The 11,456-nt window shown below is 41.1% G+C and overlaps 2 protein-coding genes across 3 annotated transcripts; one reads left to right on the top strand and one right to left on the bottom strand.

The window, feature by feature from the left end:
- Positions 1-2,544: 2,544 nt before the first annotated feature.
- Positions 2,545-7,108, bottom strand: LOC143476503 (GTPase IMAP family member 9-like). The gene is made up of 3 exons (XM_076974729.1): positions 6,914-7,108; positions 6,329-6,391; positions 2,545-3,630 (listed from the first exon to the last, which is right to left on the bottom strand). The coding sequence occupies exons 1-3, from the start codon at positions 6,942-6,944 to the stop codon at positions 2,732-2,734; spliced, it is 993 nt and encodes a 330-aa protein (XP_076830844.1). The 5' UTR covers positions 6,945-7,108; the 3' UTR covers positions 2,545-2,731.
- A 78-nt stretch (positions 7,109-7,186) lies between these two features.
- On the top strand, positions 7,187-11,444 carry LOC143476502 (GTPase IMAP family member 8-like). Of its 2 annotated transcripts, XM_076974727.1 has the most exons (5): positions 7,187-7,245; positions 7,363-7,427; positions 7,995-8,147; positions 8,295-8,867; positions 9,481-11,426. In XM_076974727.1, exons 3-5 carry the CDS (start codon positions 8,090-8,092, stop codon positions 10,065-10,067), a joined length of 1,218 nt encoding a protein of 405 aa, XP_076830842.1. In that variant the 5' UTR covers positions 7,187-7,245; positions 7,363-7,427; positions 7,995-8,089; the 3' UTR covers positions 10,068-11,426. The 2 variants fall into 2 exon arrangements, with proteins under 2 accessions (XP_076830842.1, XP_076830843.1); XM_076974728.1 differs by having other exon boundaries at positions 7,216-7,427; positions 9,484-11,444.
- The last annotated feature ends 12 nt before the right edge of the window (positions 11,445-11,456 follow it).

Here is an 11,456-nt window from a genome sequence, read left to right as displayed (position 1 = left end):
AAACATTATCAGAATGTCGCTGTTTCCACATACAATTTGGGAATTGGATACGTGTCGGGAGAAAAAATGTTCAACTGCGGTGTCCTCATAGTTACAGTCCTTTTTCTGATGTTTATTTAGAGAGTAAATGACCTTGAACTAAGTTAATGGGATTTTCTGTGCCCAATTGGACCAGCACAACCCAATCCTGAAATCTAAACACAAGCTCTGTAACTTTATATTTGTGTCCCTCTGTTCACATATTTATGCCACAGATAAATTGGCCAGTAACCTAAAATTTGCATATTATGCACATAAGTATTAAATTTGGTTGCATGCCCATGTTGCTGTGGTAACAAGGCAGAGGGCAGGGCCAGTTCAGCAGGACAGCAATGGGATGTAAGAAACCATGTTTTAATTGTTTCCAAAAGCTGAGTTCTGCCAAACTCTCCAGAGACCACTGACTTTGGTGGTCCACTTACTGAAAACAATGCTTCAGTTTATTTAATTAATTTATTATTTTTACTGTGGGAGAGAAGAATTAAGTATTGGCTCATTCTGTGTTTTGCACCAGCTAGCGTATGGCCAGAGCTAACAGTAAATGGCAGACATGAGAAGTCTTTTAATGGCATCTGTTGTTTATACACATTTTAGCAAATTCCTGCCTACGAGCTCATCTCAGATCCTGTATGCAGATCCTGAGCAGAGACAGAGTTTTCATGTTGGCCAAAATGGGGTCCTGTGTCACAACAGGCATCTGATTTACCCAAGGTTCAGCTTTAGTTCGGTTAACTGGAATTGATTTTTGGAGAATCTAATTTGCTGCATAAATGGGAGTAACACAGACTATATCAGTTATAACAGCAGTACTGGAATGATAATGTGGTTTGAGTACATAAGAATAGAAGTATTGTTTAGACATATTTTAGACTCCCTTAAAAAACGTTTATGTATTTTCTGACAAAATCTGGTTGTATGTTGTCCTTTCAAAACTAAGATGTTTATATGGTAGCCGAGAGGTGTAAATGCTAAATAATGTCCATGTATAAAACTAACAAGGAGCTGATGACTTCCATGGACCAGAGGTGAGTGAGCCTGCTCCAGTATATTCAGCAGTACCTGAAGACACGCCTGGACAACAGTTTGTGCTCCTGTAAATGTATGAGATTCTCAAGGAGCAGTAAGGACTTTTGCACAGAGTGGAGAACTTTAATTTGATGCATCAGGAAGTCTGAATACTGCTTTGTTCAAAAATCATTTTCTAGGGAACTTCAGCTTTTCGGCATTGAAACGTGCTATATTACATACCTCATACATACCTTACATATATCTCCAAGATCACCAGCTGTTTCTTAAGCTGAGAGTTAATGTTTATTACAGTGAAGTTTATACTAGTAGGCCTAATAAAAAAGGTGGAACCTTGAGCAATCTCATACTCTTGGACCAATCTTCCTGTCTTTCAGATCCTGAAAATCCCCTTAATGAAACATAAAGCCAACAATGACTCGTACACAGATTTGGTATCATGGTTATGGGCACAGGTATAACAATACTCTACCATAGAGTTTCACACATACCTGTCAAGTCTCCCGTTTTGGCCGGGAAACTACCGTATTTTACCCCTCTTTCCCGTCTTCCTCCCGTATTAATATTCTCCCGTATATTTCCCGTATTATAATATATATTTTTAATGCATTCAAGTGCCTCTCCAAAATGAATTATGTCGCTAGCCTCGCGAGAATGACAACCTACAGTAGCCCGAGTGTCAGTTCACGCGAGGTTAGTGCTGACAGCGGGAACAGCGGCGTTCCTAAAAAAAAAAGTAAAATATAAGGGGCCCTGGACCTTGGTTGGGCTGGTGGGAATGCTCGCAGCAACCAGTGGAAGTTTTCCCTTATTTTTAAATAAAAAACCTGACAGGTATGTACACAGTGAGCTGTGTTGAGACCTATGAAGCTGTCCATCAGGCACTGACCAACTGTGGAAACCAGCTGTATGGTTTCTTTCTCCTTCTTCCTATGGTAAATTACCAGAATGACTTCAAATGCATTAATGTAATGTGCCGTATTTTGTCAATTGTGATTTTTCACCGCAAACGAAATTTGTCCTCCGTGGTGGTACCCCCACACCCCACCCCAAAATTGGAAAATCACTATTATGGGAGTGTCTTCCAGAACTACGAGTACACACAAGGTGTGGAACAATGTTTATTTAACACTGGAGCGCCACCTGCTGGACTGTAGTAGTCTAGGAAACTTCAGCACTACTTTTATTCTCAGAGACATGACATACGTGTGCTGAAATAGCACACAACGCTGTCAACAGCGGAAATGGCCGATCTCTTCAGCTAGCAAACCTGATTGCCGTTTGATAAACAGCATTTGTCATGTTGAATATTTCTGTAAATTTCACTGTACTAGCTTATTTAACACCTGCTCTCAGATATTATTTTTTGAGAGATTGATTTTCCACAGACGCATTTACCTAATTTTTGTGTAAGTATGACATACGTCACTAAACTTGGGAGGAAAATCGTAAACAAAGTCCAAATATTTATTTTCAAAGTATGATGATTCAGAACAATGGAACAGTTAAACATTCTCATATATCAATGACAATAATGACTGATTTCAGTATATGTCGTGGTTTGAGATGGAAATCTAACTAGATTTTATTTGTCTTCTTTTATTATATGTAACTTCATGCTGCATTTTTTAGCCTGAAAAAAAAAATGAGTAACGACCCCTGGTCATTACTGTGTGGCACATTTTGAGGAGGACTTGTGGGAAAAGGCTCGGATGATGGCTGACAGTTTGTTGTCTGTCTCGGCCTCACTTCTTAGAGTTAAACGCTTCCTTTTCAGCTGAAGTTTGTCGGTTCGAACTTGTTCATATTTACACTGCAGTCGTTGGAGCTTCTCTTCTTTGTCCTTCAGATCAAACTCTTTCACTTTCAGCTCGGCCATCATACCTATCAGCCGCGTCTCCATCTCCTCTTTGTCCTGCAACTCTTTCTCATACCTCTGTCGCAGTCCATCCTCTGTCCTCTGGATGGCGCTCTCCACCTGCTGATACATTTCATTTGTGTAGAACGCGCCCCCGTTCTCCTCTTTCATCAGCTTGACCTTATCGAACAACTCCACTACCTGTTGCCGGTTTGAGCTCTCGTTGTTGAATACGTGGTAGCGACCACCGCAAGTTCTCAGGAGCCCCTGGAGAACGTCCCCAGCCTTCTCAATAAACTGTTCAACTGGCTCCTTCTTGAGTTTGTCTCCATGGGTGAAGAGCACCATTGTGTGCCTGGCTGCCCCCTCTCCAAAGATGGCCTGGATTCGTTCTACAGCTCTCTTCTCCTCCACAGTGAAGCGTCCTAGAGCGATGACGAGGAGGAAGGCGTGGGGACCCGGAGATGAGAGAGCGATGCACTCCACCAGACGCCTTGTCAGTGACGACTCGGAGAGCTCAGTGTCGAAAAGGCCGGGCGTGTCAATGACTGCGATGCTGCTTCTCATCTCCCGGATCCTTTGGCACTGCTTGGTCACAGACTGTGCCGCAAAGTCCACTGGGAACTCGGGCCGGCCCAGAATGGTGTTCCCAGAGGCACTCTTCCCAACTCCAGTCTTGCCTACCAGCACAAGCCTCAGCTCCTCCACTAGCACAGACAAAACCAGGGTGTCAGCGTGCCAGCAGCAGTTGTGTGTTTCTCAGAGGTGGAAAGAGTACTGAAAAATTGTAATTGAGTAAAAGTATCTTTACTTTGCATAAATTTACTCGAGTAAAAGTACAAAATTACTTCATTTTAAATGTAATTTGAGTAAAAGTTACTTAGTTACTTTCAGTTATTTAATGCAAAAAAGGATGTCATGAATCAAATTCAGCATAAGTTGTTCTAATCGATTTCAAAGCGTATTTAAGTGCACATCCACACTTGCAAAAGATCAGCTGGGCTCAGGAAACTACTTCCTCACAGCACAAGGACAATCACAACACTATGATAAGAATAAAGAAATTTAAATGACAAATTAATCAAAAAACAAAATGCACACAAAATTAAATACCCACAAGATACCGCAAATCAGTGGTATAAATAGTGGTAAATAGTATTCCAAAGTGCCGACAAAACACAGAGAGCAAAATGTGTGCGTGCGTCCACCCCCCCCCCCCCCCCCCCCCCCACACACAGCAAAACCAATCACACGAGACGCAGAATAAACTCAACGCAAAACACACGGGAGAGAAATGCAACAGAAAAGACGCTGAGAAAACTCAACGTGAAAAAATTAAACTTAGCACGCCAGGGGAAGTAACTGGCAGCAGGCAGAACACCGCGACGAAACAAAAACCCTTCCCAAAATAAACAAAGAACGGATAGGAAGAGATAAAGCAGGGGGAAAACTTGAGGTAGGCTAGTAAGCAGCGCAGGAGATAGTTACTCAAATAAGTAGTAGAAAAGCAAGAGAGATAAGAGAGAGTGAGAGAGAGCATAAGGTGGCGAGACACCTAAACACAAGAAACGCAACCAGAGATCACAGAGAAAGGGTTGAGGATGTGAAGGCGAGCAAAAACGATTCAGCAGCGATCCGTTTCACTAAGCTTCCTTAAGAAGCCATAGAGACAGCTAAAACGGATCACTGCTGATTGCGCCTGGAGAGTCTTGGACTGACTCGGGTGACTCTAGTGTTGTTAGGAGGAGCGGCAGCCGAGCCAGCCCTGACAACGTAATTGACTTTCAGTTCCGGGACTCAGAAGTTTACATTTCTGCCCGCATTTAATTGTTCACCATCAATATTTTTTACTCAGTAACGTGAGGGGGTTCAAATGAAGAGTTTGGTTCCAAAACGCTATAAATCCATTTTGATCAATTTGAGTAAAACTGTGTTTTCTTTAGCAAGAAAGTGGTAGGCTGAAAACCACTGTTTTCTGTTTCAAACTATCAAATACCATACTAAGGTTAAAAAAACACAAACAAATCAAATGAAGATTTTAATATTTAAAGATTTATTTAAAAAAAAACAATTCATTTTTTCGCAAAACGCAATAAATCCATGCCATGTTTTTTTCAAAATGTCTTGTATATCCTTTGGCATCAATAGAACATTTTTTTGACTGAAAATGTGCAAAATACAAAAACAAATAACTGTAAATTGTACATCTTAATATAATAGTTTGACCATTGGGCCTAAAAACACAAATTTCAAAACATTTCATTAACGAACAAGACATTGTCACGCTACAGCCCCGAACCCCTCCCTTCGAGCGTGTGTTAATGTTGTCCGTGTCTTTATAGGTACGTCCGTTGGTGTGTGTGTGTATTCACTTGTCTAGTTAAGACTAATGTGTTTCACGCGGTGCTTGTTAGGCTACGTGTATATAGTGTGTGTGTTTGTATCGTTTGGTGCTCGTCTTTAACGTGACATTCGTTGTGTGTGTGTGTGTGTGTGTGTGTGTGTGTGTGTGTGTGTGTGTGTGTGTGTGTGTGTGTGTGTGTGTGTGTGTGTGTGTGTGTGTGTGTGTGTGTGTGTGTGTGTGTGTGTGTGTGTGTGTGTGTGTGTGTAAAACCGTGTCAGCACGCCGTGAGCGTGTACTGTGTAGTGTATTCTACTGGTATGATGCGCCGTGAGCGTTTACTGTTCAGTGTGATTGCTATTTCAAGACGCCGTGAGTGTGTCCAGCGTCAAGCTCAATAAACGTAGCCTTTGAACGCACCTCGTCTTTGCATCCTCGACTCCCTCGCACCCGTTACAGACATAAATAGTAAAATAGTATAACTATTAACATTAATAGTATAGCTGCTATACGAACAGGCTCCTCTATACCATCAAAACCGTTCATTTTAGCGGACTTTGAGAGTGAAAAACGAGATATATTTTAACAAAGTAGGCTACAAGAAATGCCGGGCGGCTCAACAGGTCGTTCTATGATGTTTCCATATGTGGTGGTGCGCTGTGATTGGATGAGTGGAGATGTGGCGTTCTGCGGGAAATCAGGATTGGCGTTTGTTGCATTTTGGAAAGAGAGAAAGTAGGGCAGTATTACACGACGGATGTGGCGTTTTGATAAAATTTGAATATTGGCTTTTCAAGAGTGGTCACATACCATTCTGATTCCGGCTCTAACTAATTTTTTTTAATGGCATTTATCGCGTTTTGGAACCAAACTTCAAATATAGTGAAGTAAAACTACTTAGGTCAAAATTTACTCGAGTAAAAATAAAAATTACATATTTCAAAAACTACTCAGAAAATTACAAATAAAAAGTACTCAATTACAGTAATGTGAGTAAATGTAATTTGTTACTTTCCACCCCTGGTGTTTCTACAGTAAAAGCCCTCTTAAAAAAACAGACGTACTTATAGGTGGTAGAAATTTGCTGCACCTTCTCGTGGAACATTCTTGGCCTTCACGCACTGCCCCTGTTGTTAATTAAGTACATCAGTCATAGACACTGGTTACAAAAGTAAATGTATGCAAATAAATAAAAATAAATGTGTAAATGAAGTACATTAATTTCTTTATTAAATTATTAATATATAAGAATACATGTTCATCAACAGACATATTGTAATGTTAACTTTTACCTTTACCTTTAACTTTAAACTTTGTGCTAAAACAAAGTAATTTATTCAGCCATTCAGTCATTTTGACATTAGGAACAAAAATAAAGTGATATAAATTAAGAAGAATGCGACCCTTTATAGATAGCTTGAGACAGCTTTCTATTATTACATTATTGTGAATTAAGAGCCACACAAACTTTCAAGAAGTTAAATATAACTGTAGGGTATGTATTGAAAAAGTTCATTATAAGCAGTGTTTATAGAAACACATAGTTTATGTAAACATGGGATATATAAGAAAACAGCTGAGATACACTCACAGACTAAGCCCTAGCTCTAGGCTTTAAAGGACTGAACACAAAAATGTAACCAGCATACCTGCTTGATTCTCCCGTCTCGACGCTGCCATGACGTTATTGGTAGAACAATTTCATGCTTCTGCAAAAGGTCTTGTAGGTTTTCTCACCAGTATCCTTGGGTTGAATGCATTTTAGGAATAGAAAGTATTTTAAGGATAAAACATGATGTCGGTACACCAGTAGTCTAGGGGAAAAAAGGTATGTGACCTTGCAATAGAATGTAGAATGATAATACATTACCATGTAACCAAAGTTAATATACAAACAAATTAACCAAGATGTGGTGTAACCAAGGAAATGGTCTAGAGTGGTGTTCCTTATTCAAAGCTCTCTGTAACCTTTACGACAATGGTGAGTAAAAAAGAGCATTAAGTTAAAAAGCAATGAACAAGAGGAACAGGTTTCTGGGCTCTAACATACTGCCCAGAGTCTCAAAGCATTTCACTTTCAACTTTCCTTATGTTGAAGAACGCCTTGTGAGAGATCTGGATGTCCTCGGATCAGCTTTACAGGATCAGACTTCTACAGTGAAGGTATGTTGACATTAGCAGAATGTTCAGAGGTGTCAGTGTGGCAGGACAGTTTTGCTCGGCCACAGAGACTTATTTTAATAACTGCGATTTTTAAGAGATTTTTTTGGCACATTGATCTGAGAAGGCATTTTTTTTCTTTGATTTTGGAATAGCATAGTCATAAACTAATTATTGAAAATTATAACACAAGATTGTATGAGTATTGACATTTGTGATTCATTTAAAATGTCCCATATAAAGTCCCATATTCATGTTTACAATAAATGGAAGGGGCAGATATTTATGTTTAATGTGCTATAACTGTAATGGGATAGACTAAGGTTCTGGTGCTTTAAAATATTACAGATTTTTTCTATTTGTGGGTTTCCCCCATTCTATGAGTAATAATGTAAAATTTACATATGTCTGTTATAAGGTTTAAAAAACATTATTAATCAAGATTTCTATGGGTGAAATGAACCACAGGAATATGTTACTATGTAAATGAGTTGGTCAGGGTGTGCTGCTGGATGGGGTGTGTTGTAGGCCATACTTGTAAACATGTTTACGTTCACTTGTATGATTCAGATTCACCACCTCCAACTGCTCCACCTTAAAAACATCAAAAGCAGGAAGAGTTCAGCTTCTCCACAGTATGTGCTGCCAGTAACCACAGGAAGCTAATGATGTGTGTCTTGGCATCACTGCTGGGAACCATGGCAGGGGCTAGTCCCAGTATTGGTGAGAAGTTTAGCTCTGCCCATTTCTCAGACGGTGGTGTACATTGCTGCTGCTTCTGTTATTTCGACCAATTAAACTGCACGTTTGCGTACAAAGTAAGCGAGAGCAATAAGATTCTGATTAGCTGTTCAATTGTTGGGCTTGCAGGTTATCAGCACCGTTTCGGCGTGGTGCTGGTGGGCAGGGTGGGCTGTGGAAAGAGCGCCTCAGGTAACACCATCCTGGGACAAGGCCACTTTATCTCCTCCTTCGGTTTCTCTGCTGTAACCAAGCACTGCACGGGTTGTTACGCCGACGTCTGTGGCAGGAGGATCCACGTGGTGGACACGCCCGGCCTGGACTACCCCGAGCTCAGCACGGACGACCTGCTCGGAGATGTTGACTTCTGGGCTCCGGTGGTCCACGTCTTCCTGCTGGTCGTGCAGCTGGGGAGGTTCACACAGGAACAGCGTGACGTGGTGAAGAAGATGGAGGAGATCTTCGGGGAGCGAGTGAGAGACATCACAGTGCTTCTCTTCACCCATGGAGACAGCCTGAAGGGCAGCATTGAGGAGTTCATCCACATGGCAGGAGATCCCCTCCAGAAGATTATTAGGACATATGGAAACAGATACCATGTGTTTCACAATGAGTCTGATGATCGCGATCAGGTAACTGAGCTCTTCAGGAAAATTGACCAGATGAGAAACTTGAACAAAGGAAGATTCTACACAATAGACGGTGAGTCCATTCAAGTGCTGTGTGAACTAAGATACTTCTGAAGACCACAAATTGGCACAAAAGTCTTAATCTACCATTTATGAAATAACTCCACACGTGTCCCCCTCAGACAGCCCATTCAAATCTGTACCACAGCTCACACTGTGATGTGAGCAAGATGTACAAGAGTAAAGTAGTAAATTCTTATAAACTTGTACAATGATTATATATGGATTAGGTGATATTTAATTATTCATTTATTTATTATTTATTTTAATGTTATTTTGTGACTTTGCTTTGGTATACAACTTATGAGAATGGCTTAATGTAAAAAGGGTAGGTATAATAAGCTACAAGCTTCAACCTATACCTTTTCGGTTATATGTATTTTGCTGATATGTTTATTTATAACTGAGGTTGTGTTGTTGTTTTGTTTGTTTGTTGGTATATATATTCTTTTTGATTGTGGAGCACATAACCGAAATAAAACTTTTCAAATTTCAAATTTCAAAAATTTCAAAATTTCAAAATAATTCAAAATTTCAAATTTCAAATTACCACAGCTCACACAGTAAATAATATTCATTTCTGGACCCTTTTTTGCTAGAATTTGACCTGTTGTCTTGTTCTCTAGAAGGTTTATGCCTGAAGATTGTGATGGTGGGACAGGCTGGCTGTGGCAAGAGCACATCAGGAAACATCATCTTGGGCGAGGAGAAATTCACACCACGCAGTTTCAGCGCTGAGGTCCGGCGCTGCGACTGGTCCCACGGCCGGTCCTGTGGAAGAGGCGTCCGCGTGGTGGACACTCCTGCCTTGGACTGCTGGAAGTACTCCCCCCAAGACCTGCTCAGGGACATCGACTGGTGCGCTCCGGTTGTTCATGCGTTTCTTCTGGTCATCCAGCTGGGGGCGCTCACGCAGAACCAGCAGGGCATAGTGGAAAAGATGGAAAACGTATATGGGCAGAGATGCAGAGACTTCACCGTGGTCCTCTTCACTCATGGAGACCAGTTAACGTGCTCAGTGGAAACATTGATAAAAGAAGCGGACCCTTCCTTCAAGCAGCTCCTCGCGAGGTACGGAGACAGATATCACGTCTTCAACAACAAGGCCAGCAACTCTGATCAGGTGAGGGAGCTCTTCATGAAGATTGACAGGATGAGGGATTTAAACGGGCATCGAGTATACATCTTTGAAGAATCAGAACTGGAGCAGTAGAGAGGAACGTGGAAGAAAGAGAAGAGAGAATTCATTACATGCATACCAAGACCCTGTTACGTACCCTCTGTACTCTTTTCTACATGGGATGATTAATTACACATTGTGAAGATGTAATGCATAATTAATTTCATGCTCAGATTTTCCGAATCATTTGAATGCAGTATTTCCCAACGTTGGTGCTGGAGATTCCCTGAATTACACATTTTTCATAGTTTTCTTACACATAACACAAGAATCATAATATTCCTAATAATCTGAGTTGATGGCTGGTGTTAGAGTGGGAACATGTTGAAACCTGCAGCTCACAACCAGATTGGGGAAACACCATACTTAACCAGCAGATGGCAGCAGCATAGCGTGCCCTAAGGATGGCTAATGGATTTATTGCTCTTTTTAAAAAGAATAATAATGTATGTATGTAAATATCATAGAAACAGTATAAATGTGTCTGTGGTATTGATGAGCAGCTCTTCAGGTTTACACAGAACTCACCAAAAGTCATGTGATCACCATAGTACAGCCCTCGTAGTAACAGTGGTCATACTGAAGAACTCTCTGACCTTCAACACAGCACTGTCTTGGGATGCCATTTTTGCCACGTCAGTAAGCAAATGTAAGTGTTATTATTGTGACAAAGAAGTGTCTAAAAGCAACACCAGCTCAGTGGCAAAGTGTTCGAACATGCAAAGTCGCGAAACACATCGTGATCTGAGACATGTAGCCGATTGGATGTGGAGGTTCATCTCAATAAAGTTCCTGACACAACTCTTCTGCTGATGTTGCTCCCAGAGGATGCTTCAAACGGAGTGAAACAGCGGAGGTGTTCTTCCTCCACACACTCTTCAGCACTCTGGAGTGGAGTGACTGATATACAACACACCACCTATGAGAGTGATGAATCACACTTTACTATCTCCCAGTCCGACGGACGAATCTGGGTTTAGCGGATGGCAGGAGACTGCTACCTAGCAGAGAGCACAATGCTAACAGTTATGGTTTGGGGGAGGAATAAGGCCTGGTCTTCAGGGTTGGCCTTGGCCCCTTAGATCCAGGGAAGAGGAACGTTAAGATTGAGCTCCCAACACTGTGGCAGCAGCTCGGGGAAGACCCTCCATGTTCCCCTGTGTGACTGTGTGGCCAGCCTGACCTCAACCCCACCGCACACTCAGGGATGAACTAGAACATTGACGAATGCAGACAGAAGCAGTTCTACTGTCAATCTTTTTAATGTTTAAGACAGTTTCATAAATAACACAGATCAATTACACGTATTAAAGCTGATTTTCCCAGTATTGACAATATTGTTATAAGTGCTTTAAGGATGTAAAAAAACAAACAAAAGCAAACAAACCTTTACACAGCAAATTCAAGCCGAATCTATTACGT

Source organism: Brachyhypopomus gauderio, chromosome 15 (assembly GCF_052324685.1).
Source record: "Brachyhypopomus gauderio isolate BG-103 chromosome 15, BGAUD_0.2, whole genome shotgun sequence".
Lineage (NCBI taxonomy): Eukaryota > Metazoa > Chordata > Actinopteri > Gymnotiformes > Hypopomidae > Brachyhypopomus > Brachyhypopomus gauderio.
This window is presented reverse-complemented; position numbering and strand designations above follow the sequence as displayed.